Source organism: Nesoenas mayeri, assembly GCF_963082525.1.
Source record: "Nesoenas mayeri genome assembly, chromosome: 1".
In the NCBI taxonomy this organism is placed as follows: domain Eukaryota; kingdom Metazoa; phylum Chordata; class Aves; order Columbiformes; family Columbidae; genus Nesoenas; species Nesoenas mayeri.
In genome coordinates this window covers 196,775,900-196,802,932 of record NC_137541.1, presented here as the reverse complement: position 1 = coordinate 196,802,932, position 27,033 = coordinate 196,775,900, and the positions used below count along the sequence as shown (strand labels likewise).

Here is a 27,033-nt window from a genome sequence, read left to right as displayed (position 1 = left end):
AGAAGAAACTTTAGTTTACATTTTTTTTTTCTTCATAAGCTCATAGGTCACAACTATCAAGATACACATTCTGTTATAGGAAGAGCAGTACAAATGTTAAAGCTTTTAAGACCATTTGTAGTTCACTGCACACACAATTTTCCAACGGCCTATACATATGGCACACCAATATGTTACATAGACTCACGTTCCCATAGAGGGATAAATACTGGATTCTGATGTGTTGTACTGGTGCTGCAACCTTGAATAACTCTTGCTCAATGACACAACACAGGCCTCGCTAGTACATACATTATGCACTTCAACTGCTCGCAGTCAAAGACATAAATGACAGAACCAAACTTCACTGTTTTGTTTTCAAGTAGGTAAGTCTTTGGTTAGTAATAAATTCAGTTGGCTTGGGGAAGCAATCATAACTGAAATAGTAATTTTCAAGCAGAGGTACTTACTATAACTTCCAGATCACTCAGACTGCCAAATGAATCCCAATAAAAAAAACAAAATGCAGCATGTGATAGTTTGTATGGGCTCTGCTTCTGTTGGCAAGTGGATTCCTCTGCTGAACAGCTAGGACAAGTAACTAGACTGAATTTTGCAATTACTCTCATGGTTTCAGTGTGGGAAGATCTTGGCTTACATGCTCTGCTGAGCTTTTCTGTCCGTGCTGGCTCACAGCGAAATTCTAACCTGCCACATCCCTTCCCAGTAGATTGCAGGCTGATGTTTTAAAATAATGTTCATATTTACATAGCACTATAATTTCTTAACCATTATGTTGACAGAAATGTCTAGGGACACTACCTTAACTCCTCTGCATATTATTAAAATGGATTAATTAGATTATCCTCATATCTGTAAGAAATTTTACACAAACAGCTTCAATTCACAAACATTACAGTGCTCTAAACCTTGATAGAGCTCTAGTATTACTTAGTGACAGCCAATATTATTTTAATGCTAAGCATCATTTATTGATAATGCAAGCTTGTAATCTTGTTGCTTAATGCACAATGCTCGAACAATTGAAATCCAAGTCTCTTCAAAGAAGCTTTATAGAACACACTAAAAACATACTAAAGAATTACAAAAAAACCCTTTCACCTAGGGGAGACTGGTCCATTTCCACAGGAGTGCAGACTTTGAGGTGGTTAGTCTTCACACTTAAAAAGTACCAAATATTTTTATCCAAAACACAATTTTTATTGCAAAACAGAGAAATTTGAAACAAGACAAGCAGCAATTCTCAGCATTCATAAAGCTGATATTGAAACTGCACTGTACTGCTCCTCTTTGTTCTGCTCTCATTAAATGACAGATCACCAATATGCGGCTCATAACTCTTACTAAAAATTCCCACTCCTAAAACTGAGCGTCATGAACTCAGGTGAGCATCCATCTTCCTACAATCCAAGTTTTTTACACATATCTACAATGGACCTTCACGTATGTCTATTATTGGAGCTGTTTATGACTATCTTAGACAGGAATTAGCCCTCAGATTTTACTTTGGCAACATTGAAATAAAAGGGAAAAGCTGAAAGATACAGCCCTAAGTAATCAAAGATTAGTTATCCTCTAGGGTTATCTGTAGAGGAAACGAAGATGATCCTGAATGAACTGCCAGTTAAATCACCAGTTTCACGTTTCAGCAGGCTCCGGAAGAAAGGCTTAAACAAGTATCAGGAGTATGAGATTTTCCATTCATCGTTTCACGAATTTCATGTGTTTTCCATCACATGGGAGAGTTAGGATCACAGTGACAGATAACTGGAAAATTCTTATCAGTTTTTCTAGGCGAGATATTGCCTGCAAAGTTCAATTTGTTCTCAAAGGCTTTGGGAAGACACTGAACTATGACTTGATGGACTCAGCCTGTCAAGTTCATGCCAATAACACTAGCTTGTTTTGCAAAAGTTTATCCTAATAATGAATTTATTTCACTGAAACAAACATAAACCACCAGAAGAATCTTAGTAGAATTCAGTTTCTTCTCTGTAGTTGGCCATAGGCACAGAGGAAAGTGGCAAGAAGAATAAGGGGATTACTTGTGGCTGTGAAACACTGATAGGACTCTCCAGGACAGTGGTCTGAAACAGATTAACATTGGTGTGCTGCACCAGTGGACTGCACAACCAGACTACACACAGCCTCTTCAAAACACTGTGAATCCTGTAAAGAGGAACTGCAGAATTTTAATAAGCTAGGAAAGGTGAAAATCAAATCAAGAAGGGATGTAGAGTCAGTCCTAGCAGTGAAGCCCACCATATTAAGAAAAAAACCCAAACCACAGTAGTATCTTTTACGATACTCGACTGAAAAATTCCTGTGTTATTAATCTCTGGGCTCTAATGTAACTGAGTTTTAACAATAAAAAGGATGATGATGACCACACCTCTCACAGAAGCAAGGATGGATGCTAAAGAAGCATGATTTGCTTCAGAGCAATCCAAAGAGTAGGTGATAATATATCCATAATATCTCAAGATAGCTATCAGACACAGCAGTGTCCACATATTTTGTATGTTTTTATTCCTAACTATTTTTCTACATATTTAACCAGTCATATTATGTTCTATCAAATACAAAGTACACCACAAAATGTGTGCATAATGTGTAGGATGTGCAATGCAGATAATTGCCTGTGCTGCTTATCCTGACATTTCTACTTCACAACTGAACCTTAACATTGCAGCAATAATGGTACAGTGAATGCCAGATAAATGATATTGATTCTAATTAAATCCCAAAAGCAAGATTACTCCTGACCTCTCTTAGAATGATGACCAAAGGCTTCTACAAGAACAGAATCTGCAAAAAGTACTCTAGCTTATAAGATACCTAGAAGACTATAAGCATAAATACTTTTCAAATATTTTTCACAGTGATCTGATTCCATCATATTATCTATACCCTACACTTGTCAATGCCTCAGATCTGAAATGCAGAGATTTTATAAAAGATGTGCAGAAAATACACATACTACAGAAATAATTTATAAAGAAAGTGGTGAAGATTATTCCTGAGCTACATATAGGTCTGCTTCTGAATATAAAAGCAAAAATAATTACTTAAGCCATAGTACAAACTGCATGCTACTACTGCCAGCCTTGCCTTCAGCTGAGACCCAACCTGTACCTTGTAGAACTGTTCACCTTGACCAGATAGCCTGAGGCTCCCTATCTGCAGTGGACTGCTGTTCCTTCAAGGTCATACACAGTATGGTAGAATTGCTCTGCTATGGAAAATAAATAATTGAAAAAGAATAAAAAAGTATTTGGGTATATTTTTTTACATCCAAGTAAGTAGCAATACAACTTCGAAAAATTGCAGCATAAAAGAGAATTCTTTAAAATGCAAATGTAAGACATAAAGAAAAATAATTATCCACCTTTTAGTAAAGATGCTGAGGTTTGGAAAGTTGCTTTCACTGTAGCTCTTGTATTAGATTTGGGCTTTAGGAATTTAGTTTTATTTTTCAGTTGAGTAAGTTTAGTGATAAATTATCTGCACACACGCCCCCACACACACCTCGAAGATAAAAATGTTAAGCCAAAGACCCTTCTTTTTCATTTAGCATAATGACTTTCACTGCCCAACTTGAGGTATGTGACTTTGAAAGGACTGTGGCCAAACTGATTCAGTTGATAAAGCAGCAACTGCAAGCTCATCTGGAAGGTAAATAGAACAGAATCAAGACTAAACCCTGTTTAGGTTAGCGTTTAGGTTAGGTTTCCTGTTAGCGATTCAGATTATTTTTGATGTAATTTTATGGGTGACTTGCTTTGAGTTGAGCATATTTTTGTTGCATTTTCTCCAGATGTTATGATATTTTGATATGTGTTCACCTCTGCTACTGAATTCATCCTTCTCTGGCAAGCACACAATGTGTATTTTTAGCTCCATGAGCTACTAATCCAGTTTCTCTGACAACTGCAGTTTGTTGGAAGAAACTACTAGTGTTACATTGTCTCAGAGCTATGAGCCCATTTGAGAAATTAGCTTCTTAGCTGACCTTTAAAGCAAGTGAGCATAATGTGCCTGCAATTCCTCAGGGTTTGGATTTCATTATCACAGCAGTGTGTATGAGACGAGACGCCTCCGCTGCACAACTTCGCCTCTCTGTTTTGTTTTACCTGTTAATTATAGAAACTGTTTACTGCACATGGAAAATCTGCAAGTTTTCTCAGCTCTTGAGGACAATACTATTTCTAATTCTTTTTCTCTAGAGAGGGCAGCAGTTCGCAGTGTGGAGGGCTGTGTATGATTGCTTCTTCCCAAGAAGGACTTTCCCACGGCCCCCCCTAACCAGAACTGCAGTGGAAATTGCCACAGATGTCTAAGGGTCAGAATGGCAATTGCAAATGGAAGAGGGAAGTATGGGAGCAGTATAGCAGAGTGGCAGCCCTGGTCCTTCCCACTTGCCTCTGGTTCACAGCCTGACGCAAGACCCTGTCAAAGAATCTGGGTGCTCCAAGTGCATAATAATACAAGTACAATTTAGCATAGGTCAGACAAAAGCTTCAGCAACTATGATTGTAGTGGGAGAAGATTTGGCCAGCACTTCCCTCTTGGCTCCCCTGTTCTTTCCCAAGTGATTACAGAGACCGACCTATATACTGTTTCAGAAAAAAAAAGAAAGGTGAGGAAAATCAGTCATTTCAATGTTAACAAAACCAGGTATTCACCCCCAGGAGGGATGGACTCCTTAAGTAGGACTGTGCTAACTGTCACAGAAGGAATCAAGCAGTAAATAAGGTGATGGCTCTTGGTGAAGCCTGTAGGAGTGGCACACCAGTACTGCCTTAGCTCAGAAGTAGGGAGTTGGAAATAATCACAGACTGTTAACTTCTAGTCGAAAGGAATATTCTTTTAGTTAAATCTCTTAGCCAGACCTCCCAAATATTAAATATTATTGATTTTACCACAAAAACCCTTTGAATCTCTGGTTGCAGCCTGGCCCCTGCCCCTGATGTGCTTCTCTCCATGTATATTTGCTGTTATGTCCTATTACATCCTCTTATTGTTATCAGCAGTGGAATTCATCTCGCCTACAGCATGGCAGGTGATCTGAACTAGTCCTCCACCTCTGTGCTGTAGTCATGGGGGAGAGAGGCAGTGATTTATCTCATCCTAAATACTTTAACCAGGAATCATCATCCTTTGAGGTGCCAAGGCATCTGCACTGACTGCAGAGGGAGCTGACTTTATCAGCTCAGACAAGACACAATATTTAAATACTTAAATTTAGGTTAGCTGAATTTCACTCAGTCTTACAGCAATTGCCAAACTCATTGGTGCCCTAGAGCATAACGGGTCACAGTGTAACTTGGGCAGAATGGGACTTAAGGATAATAAGCAATATTCCAGCATCAAAGACATTCAATTTAAACTGCTAATTTTCTAGAGACGCAATCTAAATGCCATGTATTGAGATGGGAATTTTGACTAGACTGGGCTTCCTTTAGACTTCATTAAAAGGCACAATGCTGACACCTTAGGAAGTGCATTTAAAGTCTTGCATTGGGGTGCATTGGATCTCTTAATACACCCTAAATGAACTCAGTTAAATCCAGGCCTTACCTAACATGATCACCTTGGTGTTTTTGCAGAAGGTGCTTGGTGAAATACGGCTCTCTTTGAATTCAACTGTAAGTAACTGTTGGTTGAATCATAGAATCATAGAACCGTTTCAGTTGGAAGAGACCCTCAAGATCATGGAGTCCAACCATAACCTAACTCTAGCACTAAACCATGTCCCTAAGCGCCATGTCTATACATCTTTTAAACACTTTCAGGGATGGTGACTCCACCACTTCCCTGGGCAGCCTGTTCCAGAGCTTCACAACCCTCTCTGTGAAGAATTTTTTCCTTACATCCAACCTAAACCTCCTCTGGTGCAACTTGAGGCCATTTCTTGTCCTATCTCTTCTTACTTGGGAGAAGAGACCAACACCCTCCATGCTACACCCTCCTTTCAGGTAGTTATAAACAGCGATAAGGTCTCCCTTAACTCATAGAGGAATTCTGAGTCCTACCTCCAGGAAATTCAAATGATGCAGGGACATTCTTCTTTGCATTTTGCATTTAGAATTTTTAGACTTTCTTTCCTCCCACAATTTCTCTCTGCAACAACAGATTCAGCTCTTATTAAATACAAAGCAACTTTCCCTCCTCTTAAAATAGTGTACTTCTCATGGAATTCCACTAAAATCCTAAGCATCATGGATTCTAAAACTCATTCTATTGCCTTGAGAGTTCATGACATTACATACAGCACTACCTTCTATTTTGCATCATACCCAGAATACTCTCTGGGTCATCCAGCTTCCAAATGCAAGCAAGATGAGAATCAGCAGCACATCTACGCACAGTAGCTCTTTCCTACACACATACTTCAGTTTCTTCAGATGCTTTCTCTCTGTTGCTTCTTACCTATACATTTTGCAGGACCTGTGAGAAATTTCTGGAAAGGAATGCTTACACATATAACCACTGCATGTATATGGGACTTGACAGAGATGTAATGAGAAAGTAAATCTTAGAGTCCTTGTCACTCACTCAGTAGATGAGGAAATTGAATGGATCTGGATGGGCAGTTCTTTCTCCCTTAGAACCCCTCAGAATATTATAAAGGTGGGTAATGAGCCTCATCACCACTGTGGACCAGAGCATTCATATGCTTACAGCAACACATCTCACAGAATCATGGAATGTCCTGAGTTGGAAGGGACCCGCAAGGATCATCGAGAAACCATACAAGACAGGGTGTTATTCTGTCATTTGATGTTCTTCTAAAATGTAGTTTGTTAACATGATAGGTGTTGTACAAGAATCTACACAGGAAGGATTAGCACGGCTTTACTTATTGCTTCAAGAATAGTCATTATAGAGTATTGCTAGCAAACAGCTCAATGCGAGACGTTCTGATAATGGAAAGTCGGGCCTGCAAATTCACAGAAGCGCATAAAATGTATGTTAATGACAAACTGACAACCATCTCTCTGCTCTTTAGAATTTATATACTTTATTACCTTCTTTACCACATGATAATAAAGTTTATGTAGGCATTCTGGCATATACTTCAGGTGAAGTTAGCACAGAAGTTTTGTATAATTGGGCTAGAAGCTCAAAAGCTTTTCTAAATCCCAGTCCTAGCAACATCCAGGAGTTGTGACTGGCAGTGCTGATATATGTAAAGGGTTCAGACAACAGAAGGAAGAGATTTCCTGAACTGCATTAGCCCCTATTCTTGACAGTCACTATGGCTACCGTATCAAACCTTTATTTACCCTGGAATATGCTTATTTATCCCCCTGTCACTTAGTTTAATTCAATTTGTTTTGGCCAATGCAAAACTGTGTAAAGCAGCACGGACTAAAAGATTTAAGACACAGCACTTGGACTGGAAAGAGCTTAATTCAGTGGGATCAATCTCACTTTTCCTGGCCATCTTAAAAAATAGATGCCGAGTCTAAGTTTGCCATCTGTAGTCACTGAGAAAGTTAAGCATGCTCACGGATTTAGGCAGCCTCACGCTGTGTTTAGAGCAGAGGGGACAAGTGCCTGAAGCACTTACTTGTCCCCTAGTCTTCAGAGGAAACTTGATTCTTGGAATGCTAAAGCTGAAGTGGGCCAGGAGCTGAAGGCAGAAGTGAGCATTGCTGCAGTCGGGGCAGCATGTCCCTCTTGATGCCCTTTCACTCCACTGCCTCTCTGATAGCTACAAAGGAGGGAAGATACCTTTTTCTCTGAAATCCTGTCTCTTCTCTTTTTATCCAAAATAAAACATGTTCAGCCTCACCCTGCCTTTGGAAACTAAAAACCACTGGAGCAAACAGCCTGTTTAACATCTGTCTCCACTGATCCTTTTGTTAATGCTGCATCACTTTGCATCACTCACTGCATTGGCCTCTCTGATGTGAACCCCAGCCCACAGGGAAGCAGACTGAGATGCCTCATGCTGTTTTTCAGAAGCCATTTAGTTGCTATAGTGACACAGCGATACTAACCCAGACCACAGATTACTGGAGGTCAACTTTCCTAAGCCACAGGAACAAGTAAGCATCTAAAGAGGTGAATGATCTGTCACCGATGACTGAATTGTTACATTCCCAGTTTTACTGTTTCGCTTGCTTTCATGCATGAATAATAGCCAAGTCACAAAAGATCAGTCATGTGTATGAGGTTAAACAGTTTACAGATTTTTGTTGTAAGGCAGCTCATGCATTGCAAATTAGTGACATTGTTAAGGAGTAACTCCTAGCTGCATGGATAAATTTAGTGCTTGGAAAGTTAAAACCATGTCATGGACTGTTAATGTACTGACTTCTTCACTCAACAACTTGCACTGCGGTCTTCTCCCTCTCTCAGGATGTGAGTGCCTGCCATGTCACTGTCACAGTTTTGTCTCTGCTACAAAGAAGAGTAAGATCAGCCCTTTAATCCCAGTTATTCTTTAGATTTAAGCAGCCATGTCAACAACAGATCCTAATAAGAATAATAAAAGGAAGGAAAGTAGAAGTTTTGAAGAGTGGAAGCTTGACCAAGAGCAGGAAATATTGTGCAAGGTGATAGAGCCATAAGCAGCAGCAGGAGCTGATCAGCTCCTGCCTGTCCATGCTCCTGCACACTCAGCATCTTCCCTTCATCCCAGTAAAGTCCTATGAATGACGTATTACCTTAAAGAAAGGGAACTGTTTCTGAATTTGACAAGCTTTTTTACGCTTCTTGTTTTGTTGACAATTTAAGCATGTGGCTATTTCCAATATTTCACATGTATAATTTTGCAAAAGATCACCAGAACCCAAAAGCAAAGCCAGAGGCTCTCAGACTACATTTAAGACAGGGAATTAGCTCTACTCAGTGAGCTCTGAGCACTCAGCAGAGGTGATGCAGTGGCCTGAGACTGGAAGAGGAAAACCCACAAAATGCCACAACTTTGCAGTGCTGCTGTTGGATTACAGACGTCTTGGCAGGACAGTTTGCAGGAAGCATGTACATGTGGACAGCTTGTGGCAGCTGACGAACCTGAAGGCTGTCCAGCACTTCAGCTTCCCCTAACACCTCATGGAAGTTCCATACTCGTTTGCAATTCAACACAGCATTTCTGGGTGGTATTTTTTTCGCCCATTTTTAAATGATCTGGGAGAAGGATCTATTCAGAGGAAGAAATATAGAATCTGAAATCGGTTAGGAGAGTTTAAGCCCCAGTGCAGTGCTATGATACTTTTAAATGCATGCAGCATGTCACGGTTCTGCACTGCTTGCTTTATACAGAAAAAAAAATGGAAGATGTTAATGGAAAACAGAGAAAAGGTGGTTATACACCTGATACCTTTGCTGGGCTTGGCAGGGAACACTGAAAGCACAGGAGGAGATAGCACTGTGAAATGGCATATGCACACATGTGAACTGCAGTAGGACCTTTTAATGAGTCAACTGCAAGGGTTTCTGCTTCAGAACAGGCAATTCCCATAGAAGATTTCCAAGGTTTTAAAAGTTTTGGTTTTCTGTTTGCAGAGGCATGTTTCCAGGCTCCGAAGTGCCTTTTGAAACAGACTCAGATTTGAAACTGGATGTGGGAATGAGAAGTGAAGCCAAAACCACAACCACAGTTAATGACTATTGGCTCTTTGGAGTTGAAAAAGAAGTATTCCATGAGATCCTGCAAGAAAACCACACTTTGAGAGTCTTGGCTTAGCAGCAATTCCCCAGTGCAGTGGCTTTTGTCTTTGAATGGCAGATATTACCAGAGTGATGTAGAACAAAATTTATTTACCAGTCTACCACATCCATCACTATTTCCTTCTTACTCTGAGTTCCTGACCTCTGCGCACTGCATCACAGAAGAGACTGTGTGATGGGGAACTTCAAGTGGATGAAAAAATTTGGCACAAGATCTGTAAAAAGTACTCTGGAGGAATGACTGTTGCCTCTGTTAACTTAAACTTCATGATTTCTGTACAAGAAGTTGGCCACTGGGTCTGCCTCTGTGGTCAGTCGATGGTCTCTGGTCCCTCTGAGCCGGGAGCAGAGGGAAGCTGCACAGAACAAGTTTGCAGCAAACAGACTGATGACCCCAGCTGGGGTCCTCACATCGTCCTTCCTTTGCCATGTACAGGCAATACACAGTGAATCTCCTCCCTCTGTCTTCAAAGAGAGTGAATTTGTTTCATACAGAAACCCAAGACAGCAGATGTTGCCACTTGCAGCTATGTGAAGAAACACTAGTGTGTAAATTCCTAATCAGAGGAACAAAAGATCATCTGTTTGATAGGTAGGAAAATAACAGATAAAAATTCAAACTACAGTATGTGATTTCTGGATCCATTTCAGCACCTCTAACCTCTCTAATTCATCAGTCCAAGGTATAAAAACTATGAGAACCTTTTTATTTATGAATACAATGCCAGGCAAACGACAGTTTTCCCTGTCACTAAAAGTAAGTGTTGTTGAAGAAATGTTGAGTTTGACTACCATGTAATTGACTTCATAGCATCAACCTTGACAATAAATTTCATTACACTTCATAAAGGCATCTAACAAAATAAACTTGCCACCTAATACTAAAGGCAGCAGATGCAACTACTGAGTTAAAAAGTGCTCAGAATTTGTTTTACACTTTTTTCACACTAATAGAAAAACGTCCCTAGAGAGCCCACATTTTTTTATTAACTTCCCTTGTCATAACACAGCAACAAATAACACAATACTTAGTATCAGCACTGAAGTTCTGGACACATTACCTTTAAACAAGTTTATAAAAAACAGAGAGTGTATATTCTTATACAGTAAATCTACACTAATTTGGGGAGCTAGATGATTTATTTGCAAACACTGTCATTGTCTCCATGGTGATGCTGACACTGACTTTCAGATTTTGCACTGAGTTCTGTGATTATAAATTTCCTTATAGAATAAACAGTCACTTGAGAGGATGAGGATGGCATCACGACATTTTTTAGATTGCTTCTCCAATTAGAAACTATCCATCATTTCTCATTAAAATGTTTCCATATTTCTACCAAGATCAGCCACAGAATTAACCTAGACATTTCCTATTGGCAATTGTGAGAGACAGGTTATTGAGCTATAAGTGTTTGGTTTGAACTTCTATGTTTGTTCTCTTCACAAAGGACTATGGCTGGTGAGAAGAGAAAAGGAGGTTGGCTAGAGAAACTGGTACTCTCTGAACAATGAGGATGTGCCAGTGAAGTCAGAATGAAGTCTCAATCTATTTATAGCTATTTGGAAAATTTTTACTCTGAGGAACTAAGTAATGACATCAATACCACAGCTTTGTTAGTTAAGAAGTGGTATTCCTCTTCCAGTGGTGAAACATGAACTTTGCTCCATTTACAATTCTTGCATGTCTTACTGATGTTCCCAGGAAAAAAATGCATGCTACATCCTGCATATGGGCAAACTAATGGCTATAGGATAAAACTTGTCATCCTACGCAGGAAATTCTCAGATCTGTGATTTGGATAGAAATTCTGCAACCTAAAGCTTTTTTGTTAAGTCATTTTCCAGATAGGCAGTAGAGCTGGAGAGGTTCTTTATCAAGGTAGATAAAAGACTAACTTCTCCAATCCCAAGGATGCCCTAATATCAACAGAATAAACCTTTAACATCAGTGTTTCTCTAGAAAGCAAGGAAAATTCCACTTCAGTAAGTTTCTGGGCTAATTCCCATGCATCTTCCCTCTTTGGTGGAACCACAACACACCTGCATAAGTTCAGATGTCCTCTGCCTGCTGAAGTTGGTATAGGTTCAAGATAGTCCTTTCTCATCCAAAAAAGCTTTGTGGAAAGGAAGCCTGAAACATGTTTGGCACAGGCTAGCAGTGCCACGCTGACTTGTTCCCACTCTAACATGGGCTACTGGCCAAAGAGGAGAAATACAGCACTGCCATTCCCTCCACAGAAACATCTAACTGGATAATTTGGACACATGGCAGAAGTTATTTACTTATTTTCAAAAGGTGCCTCAATTATGACTATTAAATCCATAATTAAACCCTAATTTCTGGTCTCAATTATGGAAATGCGGAGTTTCTCATACCTTCTAGTGCTGTTCAGAGTCCTATCTTTAATTTCAGTGAGCTTTGACCTGGCCCACATAAAGCTAAGTCACTTTGGGGTCACTGCGCAAGTGTTAACTTGTGATCTGCAAGAGCAGAACACCATCAGCCCACTTCAGTACAATGCTAAAGGAAGTTCACCTGCAGAGGAACACTGACCGCCACATTTTTGAACAGAAGAACCTGAGAAATAAAAAATGCCTGAAAATGTGCCTGTTCAGGGACAGATCCACATCTTGTTCTAGTTGGATTCACTGAAGACAATAAAGCTATACTCATTTTCAACAGCAAAGAATTAGCCTTTTCTAAAAAAAAAAACTACAGGGACTTATTTAAACCTTGAACTGCTGTTTGCATTAAATCTTGGAAAGTATTGCCTTCCTCTTTTCAGTGTGTTTTTGGTCTGCATTAGATAAAGCAGGGACCTTTCAGCCAACCAAGCAATAGAGGACATTTCCAGGTGAGCATCATTAAAAACAGATGGGATTTCCAATAACGAAACTGGAGTAGAAGCACAAGTCCTGTTAAAAAAAATGTGGAAAACCAGTATCCAGAGATCTTCCAGTGTCTGCTGGAATTCCTCAGAATAAGTTTTTCCAAGACCAAATTATTTTTAAAAGTCCAAGACTTCTCCCCAAAATCAGTTTGGCTGATAATTTAGTGGGAAATAGGGCCCACAGAACAGAATTTTTTTTGTTTGTCAGTACACTGATCTTCTACACTTCATTTGCATTGTCCTGGAAGGACTGGACATACAGCACTGTAAGACAAATACTGAACATTATTTTATATAAGCAAGACAATGCTTATCTAAAGCCTTAGCAGAAACATCAGGTAAAGAGATTTACCAAAGTGTTTTTTACTGTAAAATATCAATATTTATAGTGCCAAAAAAGTCAAAAAATGACTTCTTGCCACTTGTATAACAATAAAGATTGATAGGTATAATGTATGAAATATAGAGTAGCTTCTTCTGAAAAGCTAAGCTCACTCAGCTTACTGTATGTGGAATGTAATTATCCAGAAAGTGAAGTATGTATAAAAATAGGTAAAATTCCTACAATATTTGTATTGAATTACAGTTCCTCCTGCCACGAAGGTTACAACAGGTCTACAATATATGTATGAAATGTTTGTTCATAAAGTTAAAAAACATCATTGCCTTACTGAAGAACACATTAAATGTAGGAATGCATAATCAGAACTGACTCTCAATTCTGCTTAGCTGGTGCAAATCTACAGAGAACCATCATCCTTTCTGCACAAAACAAAACCAACCTCTAATTTGAAAGCTGGGGTTTCTGTTTGGTTTTGTTTGTCATAGAGGGGCCAGACTGAAGTTTTTGAAATAAATTCCTCTGGAAGTGGAAGTACATTGTTTAATTTTTGTTTTCCCTACCTTCACTTTGTTCACTGACAGCAGTCACCCACCTTTTGAAAAGATTATTGCCTGACATTACATGGAGCTTTTACTGCTTGTTCAGAACAAGGCAGTGAAATAGAAAGAACCTCCAACTCCCCTGCCATGACCCAGTTCTGGGTTTGTGCTTTTTTGACAAGTCTTTAATCTGCAGCAGGCCTCATAGGCTGGTCTCCCGGAGGAACATGGTGCCAATGTTGTAAGAAACCTTTCTCACTCTGGCAGATGTGACGGAGGATTTTGGCGGCTTCTGACCACTTCTGACCTCGAGGAAGTAACAAATCCCAGGAATTTCCTTTGGAAAGTTTTCTGGAAGCTCTTCACGGGAACGAGGGATAAAAATAAAGTTTTCTTCCTTTTTCAAAAGCCTGGAAACAAAACAAAACAAAACAAACACCAGAGGCATATAAAAAACTGTACAACACGGTCCAGAAATACCTCTTTGCAAGAGATATATCCAATGTGGTCCCAAATAAAAAAATGAGTTAGAAACATTATGTAACATCTAAAAAAATTTCAAGTGAGGATCCTTAGCTGATAGATATCAATTTAGTATCACCAGCTTCAAGGAACTCTGTTGACAGAGATCAGCTGAAACAACGGCCTAAATAAACACATTATCTGAAAACCAGTGTCAATATTCAGAAAATCACGTACCAGAAAGGGAATCAAATTCATAATGGTCATTATCCACTACATATCACTCGGCTCACTTAAAACACTCCAGTCTGGTCAGTTGTGCAGAAATGAACATTTCAGAGTGACAGCTGCCACCAGATCTCCTGCTGGAAAGTAGTTATGATGGTGACAGTGCTTGGGAGTTCTCACAGGTAGAAGCAGGGTGGTCACTTTGTGCTCTTCTCATACTCAGTAGTACTGTATTTCATAAATTAGGTTCAAATACTGCAAATCCAGCTTCAAGAAAAACCAGAATCAAGTCTGACATTATTCATCACAAGTACCTGTGGGTTTAATCTGGGCCACCTGGTTAGGGTCAAAAGAAGATGGAGGTTCATGGGAGCCATGAAGCCATCATCATGCCCACCCAGATGGTACAACAGCACAGACCCAGCTATACGGCCTGTTGCCATTTGCCGTCTTCCTCCATAGTGGAGAAATCTCTGTCTGGCTACATCTGAAAGTTTAGGATATCTTTATCAAGTATCTTCCCTGAAACTAGTCAAACTTGTAAAATAACTCCTCACATTTCCCTTTTTTTCCCCAGTAAATTGCATTAGGGTTACTCAGCCCTACATAGCACTGAAAAGATCAGTTCTGAGCTAATGGTAAATTCTGAGCACAGTTGGATATCTGAAAGCAGTCTTTATCTTTTCCCCTCCCAAGATATTTATTCTTTCTCTCAATCAGTCTTACTTGAAGCCCAAAAACATCAGTGGGAAGAACTTTATTAGCTTCAGCAGATTTTGTAATAGCTTGTTTATTTAATGTCTCTAAAGCTGATTTCTGGGAAATGAATGAATGAATGAATCTTGTTGCCAGAAGAATTTTCCAGGATTCTTAGCACATATAATGGTACTTCCTTTAGTGAGTATTTTTCATGGGTTTTGGCTGAGACAATCTGTGTGAGCTCACTGAAATATAAAGGCATTTTCTTCCAAGCTTTTAAATAATCAGTTGGTTATAAATCCAACAATGTTTTTGCCTTTGAACTTCTGTGGTGGTCTTTGCTTAGCATGCGGTTTGAATGTCATAATGTATTTTCCAGACTGTCAATTTTATGATCAAAATACTGTCATCTTTTCTAAATGGCATGAGAGTTTGCAGAGGCCTCTAGAGAGAAGCTTCTTTCTTTTCACCTCTGCAATGCTTGCGGTAAATATTTTGCATTTTAAAACTACAGTCTTAATACACTGAAATAACTCTTTGTTGCTTCCCAAACTAGATTTCCGCAAGCAACAGTTGAACTATTAGAACTTTCAGAGCTAAATATGTAGCTTTTGTTGCAGTCGTTCTTCCCCAAAATGACTATTCACTATGGAGCATCTGGCCTTGTTAAAAATCAATTATTTCCTTCTCAGAGCCTAACATTATCTAGTTGTAATTGTACAAGTCTGAAACTGTAAAATATATGTATCTTTTTGATTCCATTCAGGGCTGGCACTGAATTTAGTTGCTATTTCACACTATTTTCTTCACAATACAAAAGTGCAAGATATTAATTAAAGGCCTTATTTTCACCTGTTTTGTGAATTGTAACTTGGTTGCAAAGAAATGGTCTGAGAGTATCAAAGGTGCAGGAGTGATGGATGACTAACTAATTCATCCACTGTGGTGCTTATGATAGACTCCATATCCCTGTATTAGGTGCATTGTTTCAATCAGCCTCTCACCCTCAGAAATTGTCGAGCTAGCCTCTATTGGGATAACATTTCAGCTCCCAAGCAAACATGGCAGGAAACCATCTTTACCAAATGCTAATGGGAGCTACTTGTGATCACATCCTACCTTAGCCACTTTAGTTTGCACTTTTAAGAAAAAAACTATTTGCTGGCTCATGTAATAATACCATTAGAAAGACTTCAATCAGGACATAAATGGCCTCTTGTTAGCATTCTCCTAAAGAACAGGTTCTTCCGCTTTCTTAAATATATTGGTCCTGACACTTGGTTTCCCGGGCTGAGAATGGGATTGTGGTTCAGAAATTGCTTCTGATTTCTTATAGCTTTGTGTATACACTAAAGAAATAAATTACCTGCTAATACTCAGTGCCTATCAGTGAGGACATTTTTCTTCAGGAATCCTCCCTCCTATATTTAGGCCATTTGTGATGTAAAAAAGAAAACAGCAGCAGTTGATGGCTGTGCCCCACATCTACAGCCATTTCTAAGGTTTAGTCTTACTTTTCATGGGTACAAAGAACCCGAAAAGATTCTTCTGCTAAGAAAAACAAATAGTGCAGATCGTCAGTGAGGGCAAGGCCAAGCCACACAATCAGTTTTGCATTTCCTCTCCGGCTGAAGGTGAAGGTCTGGAAGGTTTCCTGGGTGGTGGCACCAGTTCTGGTTGTTTGTCTGGGCCATTCTCAGAGCATTTTGTTGTGACCAAGTCAGATTGCCTGTTCTGAAAGTCTGAGGGCACAATCTATCCTGAGAGCACAATGTATCCTTCACATTCAGGAAATTACATGGCAGCTTAGACTCTACACAAAATGTTCCCAGACTATTCCATAGTCATAGAGCTTAAGATGAAGTTACACAACCTCTGCAGTTCAGGAATATGCATATAACAACTAGTCTGAAAATATTTCGCAGCATTTATCTCAGCTGTATTTCCCACACCACTCTGTGTATTTCCCTTAAGAGCACGATTGCAAAAGATATTTTTATAGTAGGTTTTTCACAGGTTCAGAATTCTGGGTTCCACTCAAGTGGCTGGATACACCTTTTGCTTAAACTGTGAAGGTCAGGCTGCTCGAGCATTCCTATTAATTTTCCGGAACAAGGCTTGCCCTCAGCTTATTTTCTTTCTTGATGTTTCAGGGGAGGAAGAATTTCTTAAACACTGATGAACATTGACAGCATCCCTTCCTAACCTGAAATCTTCCAGAATTGTTTAAATTCTTGCTCTTTCCCTTCACTGGTGGAAAAGCTGTTGCTTCCAGACAAAAAGAGATGGTGCCCAAGATTCATCCCATTTATTTTTTTTCATTTTAATTGCCTTCATTATAAAAAAAAAAAAAAAAAAAAAAAAGTTGTCAGCATGGAAACAGAAAACATGCTTATTTCCTAGTGGAAACAAGAAGTATTTCAAGGTCAGGAGGTCTGTGTGTGAATGCAAATTGGGATCATACTTAGTGGGAACCTTGAAGAAGTTTTAGTTTTTAAAAGCTGTAGCTCTTTTTTTGCATAGATGAAATGATAGGGTAATTATACTTCAAACTATTTTGGCAAGATACAGTCACATCATCATCACTGAGTTCCTATATTCAGAAAATAAGCTAACAAAGATTTGTTACTACAGAATTATTTTTCCAAGGCCCTCTATGCTGAGGGCATGCTTTCCACAAGGATTCTTATTCTCTCCGTGCCCCTCATCTCTTTATCTGTCCATCTCCCAGAGATGTCAGACCTTTGTACTTAGCACTGGCTGCTGTGAAGATTAATTAATACTGTGAATTAATACTGTGAAGATTAATTATACAAAAAAAGTACGTCTGCCTGACCTTAGGCTCAGCAGGAAGGATGGCTACAAATATTTTATTATTGTTTTGTGAAAAGTGGGCTAACCTGCTCCATTCCTGTCCAAATAATATAAGGTCACAAACTGAGCAATCTGTCCAAAGGGAGGAATAACATGGTGAGAGGAGCAGCCACTTAGCAGCTCCTTTGGAAATATGAAAGAGCAGCTCCTTCGGAAATAGAATCTTCCTTGAGAGCTGCATTTCCACAGCTACAGGAATAAATAATTACCACATGTGCTAACTCAGCTTTAGCTGCTTTGAGAAATGGCAGTGCTGAGGGACTTCAGCATGCTCTAATACTGTGAGTTCCACCATGAGGGCCTGAGAGGACACATTGCCCAGACAGTGTCTGCAAACCTTTGAAACCTCCTCCCCACTGCTGTGACTAGAGCTTGCTGGCCATGGCGAGCACAGGTTGCCACATCCCAGCAAACTTTGCTAATATAGCAAATGCCTTTAGGTTTGTTTGGCTGCAGGAGCCCAGCACACTGCACGGTTTGTGGTGCTCAGGGGTCTGTCTTTTGTCTCTCCCTTTACACCAGGCTTCTCTTAAAAGCCACCTTCGGGCCATGCAGTCTGGGCAAATATTTCCAGAGTCACTAGACAGCAGGGAGAAAGCGAGTGATCCAGTGGTGATGCAGCCCGTCCTCAGCCCAGCTCCTCCTCTTGCTGGTCAAGCTCGTCCCTCGCTGTCCCCTGATGACAGGAGCAGTGCAGGACATCAGCCTCCCCAGAACCCAGCACAGCACCTTCACCTGCCTGCATGGTTTGCTCCGCTCTGTCTTCCTCAGGCCCTCCATCAAATGCACAGTGGATATACTTCACATCACAGTTTCTGCGATAAATGCCATAAACTCATCTATATGTATATAAAATGTGCATTATATAGTATCGTTCAAACACACATTCGTATCTAATTAGATATGAAACTAATCATAGTCTTTGCTGCCTCAATAAACTATGGAACAGGATTGTAATATTCAAGTAAGGTATTAACAACAGTGAAATATTTATTCAGCTTTGATTTTGCATATACATACATTTTGACCTCTGTATAATGAATTTCCACATACCCTAAATAAAAGTCATGTTATGATAGGATTTGGCAATTTGCTGAAGCAGAGTTGAAAAAGCACCCACTCAGAACTGAACTCCAGTGTAAACTTCTATTAGGAAAACTGCTTTGTATAGACCAATATTTGAACAATATTTCTAAAACAAATAGAATGCACTACAATAAACGAGAATATACACTGCATTCCTTGATATACTAGTAGGCACCAAGAAAAGCAAAGTGGCCAGCTCAACCTCCCACAAATGTTACCTTTCACAGGGATACCTATCAACAAAAGAAAAGGTTATTTTTCCTCTAACATTTAAAGAACTGTAAAAATAGTAGCTAACCTAGTTCACATCCACCTATTAATTGGTACAATTAGGAAAATTTAATTAATGGCTTCCCAAACGAGTTACCACAAGACTGTCTCCTGCTGGATTGCTGAGCCCTTGCTCTGCAGCAACAAGTGTTGGTCACTTCACCAGCTGGGTATGTGGTTTGATAACATATGCCAGCTCATTTGTTTCCCCATGAATTCAGATGTTAAATTATTACTGCCATTCTTAGAAATATTGGTGGGCTGATCATAAAATACACTGTGTGAAAACATGCATTTGTAATTGTAATGTCAAAAATCAGTGCACTTCATCCTAAATTTTAGTAGCTTTGAATTTCTCCCTCAGTTTCTATACATGCAAGTAAGACCAGAAGACTGAAAAAATTTGACTACATCTGGATCTAATTAATTTCACATTGTATTTCATTATTTTTTTAATTATGGAAGTTCAGGTATTGGTGGTTTTCCTTCATACAGTTCAACTGTAAAAAGATTTTGAAAGGACCAGTCATGATTTTTTAAGGCAGTATACTGTATATCACATGCAGTGGAGAGTGTCTATCACTGACTTTAATACTTTTATTCCTCATCCACCTAAGCAGACGAGTTTCTGCTCTCTGTTTGGGACATTAGAGAATTAGGCTTAGTGAACAGGATTGCGCCATCACTAGCAAAAGGCCCCGGGCTTTGCATTGATCTACCAGTGCTGGCCCCAGGACTTGTCTGGATTTGTCTAGGTTTTTTGTAGTTTTAGCAGTTGTCTAGCAGTTAGATCACTATTGCCTTTGGTTTAGCTGTGTGGAACTGAGGCGCAACATATACAGTTAATCAATTGGTGGTGATCTAACACAGAGTTATCCTGTGTAGAGTGAACTACCTCTGGTCCTTGAACAAAAATGTAGTGGGCAAACAGCAAAGGCCCCAGGACCATAATCGCAGTAATTATGGGGGTGCAGCCTCATGGAGGTAGATGATACCGGGAACAGAAAATCAAGAATAAACCAGTGCATTTTGAATAGACTTTTATGCTTTCATTAGACTAACAATACTTTTTTGTATCCACGTATAATCTGTGTTCCCTTTCTGTCCACTATTATGTCCCTTGAAAGCATACACAGTGAACCGACCAACATAAAAAGAAATATTTATTTAAAGGATGGTCAGAAAGAAAATTTAAAATAATCTGAAAAAGGAGAGCAAATCCAATTTTTTCGCCACATGAGGCAGAAAAATATAGATATAGATTAGATATAGATGATACATAGATATAACCTGTAGGAAAAATAATTTGATGAAAATAAAAATTTATAAGGAGTTTATAGAAATGCATAGTTTTAGTTTAAAATCCTGATAGAGATGTACAAACGTCCTTCTTAATTAACTAAAAGTAAAACTTCTTCAATAAAATATTCTGTGAAATAATTATTAAAACTCTATTCAAATTCTGCTGGTTTTAGTCAGTTCTAAAGGCTGAGAGGCAACTGAGGCAGGTGAGCCAGCAGTGACCTCACCCAGCTCAATAAGGAGGTACACCTGGTTGCTCTCCTAAAGCAGATGAGGATGTGGGATACAGGCTGTTCATCTTTGCCTAAGCTCAGGTGCCAGATGTATTGCCCATTATGTGATAAAGAAAAGTATCTGTACCCAACAGTTGATGCTAGAAGCACTGTCTCCATAAGGGAAATAGGTGCTTGAAAAGACCAGAGATGGAAAAAAGAGAAAAAAGGTCATTCATTTTTAAATACAGCGCTTGACAAATAGCAACAATTATGTTTACCTGCTTTTGATAACTGCTTTGAAATCCCAAGGCATTATGTAGTAATACTATTAGGGAAACAGGATTAATGTGGGCGTATTATACTAATATCTGATAAATATCATTATTCAAGGCTGAAACAAAGAATTAATAATATTTAATCTCATAATAATAATAATATTTAATCTCAATATTTAGCCTCATAAATCTCACTGTGCTTCCTTCCTCAGTATGAAAAATAAGATAATTTTATTCAATTCAGGATAATGCAGATGAATTTAAAAAACCTTGAGCTGGCTTTTCTAGTTTACTAAAGGAACAGAGAATGTGTTGATATTCTCCTATTCCTTCCTGGCCATGTGTCTAAACATGGACCAGTCTGGGATCCTCTCCTCCCTCTCCAGTTTCCACATGTTTTCACTGGAAGCTTTACCAGTGCTGTTCCAGTTCTTTCATTTTGCAATGCTCAGTGATTCAAAGCAAATGAAATGAAGCTCTGTAATCCTTCAATCAAAAGACCTGCCTGAGTCAAGAGAAGCAGGTATTTTGAACAGAAGTGATCTCTTATCCCCAGCAGATTCACAGGCCACCTTCGCAGAAAGTGCAGTTTGACCCCTCAGAGCTCTGCCCGGGCAGGTGTGAGGGGAGCAAGGCTGCCCAGGCTCACCACTGGTGCCAGGCACCACCACATCGTAGATTTACAGTTTTATACTCTGATTCTTACCTAGGAAGATAACTGGCTCGCAGGGAAGTGTCTGAAACCAATAACAGGTATTCTGAAGTGTGACTACAATTTGAATGCTGATGACACTTCCTAATGAATAATCTGTACTGTAAAATGAAAGCTGATAAGTATGAGACATGTTTCCAGTATCTGTATGCTTTGTAAGCACAAAGCGTGTATCAGAATTCTCATCGGGGGCATGGTAGACACAAACATGTAATGATAAATACCCACAGACTTAATTAATTGAAAATCCTGTTATTTTCATACTGAATATAGAATTATCTATTTTGGAATATATTTTTGCTTCTTAGATAATAAAAAATATGAACTGAGTACGCAGCAGCACAGTATGATCCAATAGAAGCATTTGATGGAATGTAACGTCAACTATAAAGACACTTCAGTTTGTGATTAATCACTTTATTTGTACACAGCACATTATATACTCATGCAAATTATATTTAAGAAAAGTTATACACAAAACCATCAGATCACTATTTGTTTATTTGGATAGTACAAGTAAAATATGCTCAAACCTCACAGATCACCTTCAGAAGCTCTGAATAATTCTGCCCTATTGAGTGTTTTGTAATTGCAGTCTCCCCTGGCCCCTGTGTCAGCAGTGCCATTTCTTGACATCTTCCCTGTCATTCTCATGCTTTCAATCATGTCAGAAGGTATGGCTAGAAATAGTCTTTCTATGTGGCCTCATGCACTTCCCTTTCATTTTCTCATATAATATCTGAATCATGTAAAATAAACATGATTCTAGCCTTTTCATCATTACTTTTAGCCATTCATCTTCAATGATAGCTGCTTCTCATTCAAACATATATTTTTCTTGCCATTTCTATTTCCTTTACCTGTAAACATGTGCCTAGGCTGTTGCTGGTACTTGAAATTCTCTAAATCGAGCACTGAATTTGTTCAGCAAATAGCAGCAGATGTTTTACGTAGCACCATAATGCTGATAACAAGTAACAGTAATTCTGCATTTTGTTTTGGTTTGCAATTTTACATTATAGCATTACTGCACTGTCAGACACTTTTCTACTATCTTCCCTTTTTGAAAGCAACAGTCCAAATTTGTAACCTCCTGGAAGACAAGCCCAGACATTACGATCACAGAAGGTGAAAGTTTGACCTGAAACAAATGGTCCTATTCCTACTGGGTTTCTAGGATTAAAGGGAAGTGAAAAAATTGTAGCCCACTTTTTGATACAACTTGGAAGATAGAGAAGTTGAGAGAATCTGACTTGCATTATGCTAGCTAGGTCTCAGAAAGAATGGTCTCCAAACCCAGGTTACCCACATCTGACTTGCTACAGTACAGTCTGACCAAACCAGGTACAGGTGAGACATGGACCAAAAAAAAAGCCGTATTTGTGCTACAATGTACCTGGAGACAGATAAAGGGCAGCATAAAAACACGGATGTCTAGCAAACTCCATATATAAGCCCTCAAACTGGCTTTTAGAACAGAGTTATACCAACAATGTGATGAAAACATAACATAGAATCATACAATCATAGAATGGTTTGGCTTGGAAGGGACCTTTAAAGCTCATCTAGTGCAACAACCCTGCAATGAGGAGGGACATCTTCAACTAGATCAGGTTGCTCAACAGTGACCTCGAATCTATTGTCTCAGAAAAGGTGCCATATAACTCTCATAACCAAAACCAACAGAACTGGCACTGGCACACTGAAAGTGACTCCAGCTTCTGCATGCCAAATAAAGAGTTTTGTGCATCATTGGCCCAGCAGATACTTACAACTTGTATTCCTAGCTGTATTTTTCTTAAAATATTATGAAACTGTCTATCTCCCAATTTCTGCTCTCAGGGACACTAACTTGAGCAACGCCATAGCCATAAGGGGAATCACACCTGTAAATCACATTTGTGAAACAACTAAGATGTTTCTTCTGAAAAAATATACAGACTGCATTTTCAGAATACCTCGAAGACCATCTCATGTTTGAGAACGTGCCTTTATAAGAACTGTTGCTGTACAAGAAAATTCCAGGTCCCTGTTACAGGACTTTGGTTGCCTTTTGCCAGAATCACCTCTGTTTGTGTAAAATTAACACCAAAGGCCCTGCTACTGCATAAGTTTTGAAATCTGGAACACAATTGGTGAACAATCTTGAGTTCGCTTTTCAGACAATGTCTTAGATGGTTGCCATAGTGGAGTATCAGGAACCAAAGCCATTAGAACATTGCAACTGGAAGGTCCCAAGGACAATTTCTTTTCAAGTGGCATCAAGTTCCAAACAGCAATTTCCTTTGTATTTACTGAGTTTATTTTTAATTAAATGAACAGATTTTCTATACCTGATAGCAGGCTGAGTCTGTGTTTCTCTTGCATGTTACTACACAACTGTATGAACCTCCTTCTGTGCACTTTAAAATCAAAAGTCTACTCAGTTTTGCTATCTCCTGTTCAATTAGCTACACTCGCTCCAGTCATTAAATCTGATCTTGAGTGAATGGGCTCTTCAGATAAATGCTATTTTATTCACTAGTTTTAATTACTTTTAATCTTTAATTTATGACTGATTTATATTCTAGTGTATCATATGCCTCATTTCTTGGATGAAGAAATTCCATTTAAAACTTTAATTTACATAGACAGGTATGGGTAAAAAATATTGAGATTCACAGGTCTGCATAAGAAGAAAAAGAAAGAAAAGCTGTATTGCTTTAGCAATTGTGTACAGATTTACCACAGAGAAAGTCCCAAAACATGAGCAAAACTGTACTTCAGAAAAGTACTGCAGATACAGAATGTCAGAAAACAAGATTGAGATCTCCTGCCAAAAGAAAAGAGTACTTCAGCAGTAATCCAAACAGCACAAATTCTAATAGTCAACCTGTCAAATCTGAACAATAAGAAACATTTTTTTTTATTTAGGAGTTCTTCCTCCTAACCAGATTTAATCAAGCCTTCTCTATTAGCATAATTTCTTTAAAGAGCTAAGGAAAATGCACTGCCATTTTCAATCTTTCATCTTACATTAATAAATTGCTTCTATTAAGTGTCTCTTTACAGTGCTATGTAAGAAATTTTGTCTTTAAGAAAGCATAAAAGCTCTTTGAAAGCTTGTCCTTGCTAGCAAAATTAAAGACTTTCTTCTGAGACAGTGGGAATGTGCTTCTCTCCATGAACTGTGTCTAGTGGGAGGAACCCAAGTCTAAAGCCGTAGTAGTGTATAAAATTATGGTGCTATGGGAGACAACTCCCTCTTCTGCTGTTGCACAATATTTTAGGCAGGAATGGCTGGCCCTCCTGTTCTGCTGCTTTACCTCCACAGCCTGACTTCTTTGCACATTCTGATGGCAAACAAAAGACTGACAGCCTCATGCAACACCTCTTTCCAGTTGTACTGGTGCCCTGCCGATTTTCTGTTGGAGTTCACATGTCGAGGACAGAGCATGTTACAAGATCAAATGCAAAACAGGCTGAATTAAAAACTGCATGAAAAGGCTAAGAGGACTTACTGGTACGTGGTTGGACTGACATTGATGCGGCGTGGGTGACTTCCCGACTCGAACTTGCTTGCAAGGGTGACATTGTTCCCAAAGAGACAATAACGTGGCATTCTTACACCAACGACGCCGGCCAGCACTGATCCTGAGTGAATGCCTATCCTCATCTGGAAAAACACAAAATCCATGTCAGTCCGCCTCTCTTGTGCTGCCCACAGTAATTTCATCAGCACTTATTTACAAGCCAGTCAATGCAACTCTTTCAAAGAAATAAAAACCAAAGAAGAGTGAAGTGGAAGAAAACCAGCTCTCCCATTCCTCTAGCTTAAATCAGATATAGTTGAAAAAAAGAACAACAAAAATATGGTTACTTCTTTGCTAAAACTATTTTCTTCTGTGCATGTTTGCTGGAAACTATGATTCCATAAGTGAGCAAAGAGCCCTTCTGCATATTAGTGAGGTGAGCACCTGCCCTCAGCAAATGATGAGCAGAAAGTCTCTTTCACACAACAGCAAGTTGTGTGAATGCTGTCAACTTTCAATAAATAATAAAAAACTTATTTACTATGTCTTGTTTTTGTGAGATGGAAGAAGGATTAGTTATTTTGTAAACAATTTTAAGAACAGAGCTAATGTTACCTATTTGTTCACTACTACTTTCCATATTTATTTAAGTATGACAAATAAACCGCTTGCTGTGACATCTAAGGTACATTCAGTCACATATGAAGGCCAGATTGAAGCAAAACTAAATGGATATTTAAAATTTCACTCAGGAGGATATAGATTATAATAGGTCTTCTGTGAACAGCTTGACTTGCAGAAGGGATTAAATAGAAGAAGAAAAGAAACAGCTCTTTTATTTGCTATAGTGCATATCTAAAGAGATTTTTAAAACCCTTGGTTTGGCTGAGTACATAATATGTTTTGTTAAAAGAACATACTCCTACAATAAAAAAGGTAGATGTTTTCACAAACACATGTTAAACTACATAGAGGTACTGACGAGAGTGTCAAAAACCAGTTTTCACTAGATGCAAGAAATTTAATGAAGGTTTTCTCATTAAACCACACAGAGAAATTACACCAAGAATGGCTTGCAACAGAGGTCTAGTTATGATTCATTATATAGTTCTCGACAAGAAAAAGCCCGCAACACTGACACTATTGCCATGACGTATTCCTTATATCAAGAATAACCATCATATTGGTCACATATTACTTTCTAGTGAAATATGCTTTTCATAAAAATGTGTTTTCAATATTTTATTTTACCTGCAGATAAGTTATTCTGGCTTTTTCCTCATTGTGTTGAAAAGTGTTGTGTCATCACTTTAAGGTGTGTTTGTCTGGTTGGTTTTTGTTTTGTTTTTTGGGGGGTTTTTTGTTGTTTTGTTTTGTGGTTTTTTTGGTGTTGTTTTGTTTGGGTTTTTTTTAATCAAAGGAAAAAGAAGTGTGATCAAATTATTGCAACAAGACACTTACTGGGGCACAACAACATCTCACATTAACTTTGCAGCAAATCTGCCTACAGAACTTGACTTGGAACAATAATAACATTTATACATATGTAGTTACAGTTCCCAAGCTACATTGTATCTGCAGTCCGTATCAGTGCTTTAGAACAATTACCACTAAACATTATTAATAACATATGAAATGCAAATTGGGTGGCAACATCAGGATGTATTATTTTTCTATTCATTTATGTCCTTTAAATATATCTGTAATTATATGTATGTTAACTATCTTATACTTAAACTGAGCATTTTTAGTAAAACGTATGCTCTCCATCTGTGCTGACTGTTCCTTTATCTGTCCTTAATTATTCAAGTAATGATAAAAGGGCAGCATATAACTAAGACTGAATGTTCAGAGGCATGATGCATAGAAATGGAAAGACAGCCCTTTTTGAAACTATCACAAAGAGAATACAATTGTGGGGAAAAAAAAAAAACAATC

General features: G+C 38.7%; 1 protein-coding gene across 1 annotated transcript in view; it reads right to left on the bottom strand.

Moving 5' to 3' along the window:
* Nucleotides 1–13,662: 13,662 nt before the first annotated feature.
* Nucleotides 13,663–27,033, bottom strand: part of GUCY1A2 (guanylate cyclase 1 soluble subunit alpha 2) — a gene marked incomplete at both ends in the record, with an annotated part of 148,032 nt that continues 134,661 nt past the window's right edge. The window contains 2 exons of the mRNA XM_080350626.1: nucleotides 13,663–13,870; nucleotides 25,084–25,238. Coding sequence (XP_080206752.1) covers nucleotides 13,663–13,870; nucleotides 25,084–25,238 — 363 coding nt within the window. The remainder of the gene's footprint in view (nucleotides 13,871–25,083; nucleotides 25,239–27,033) is intronic.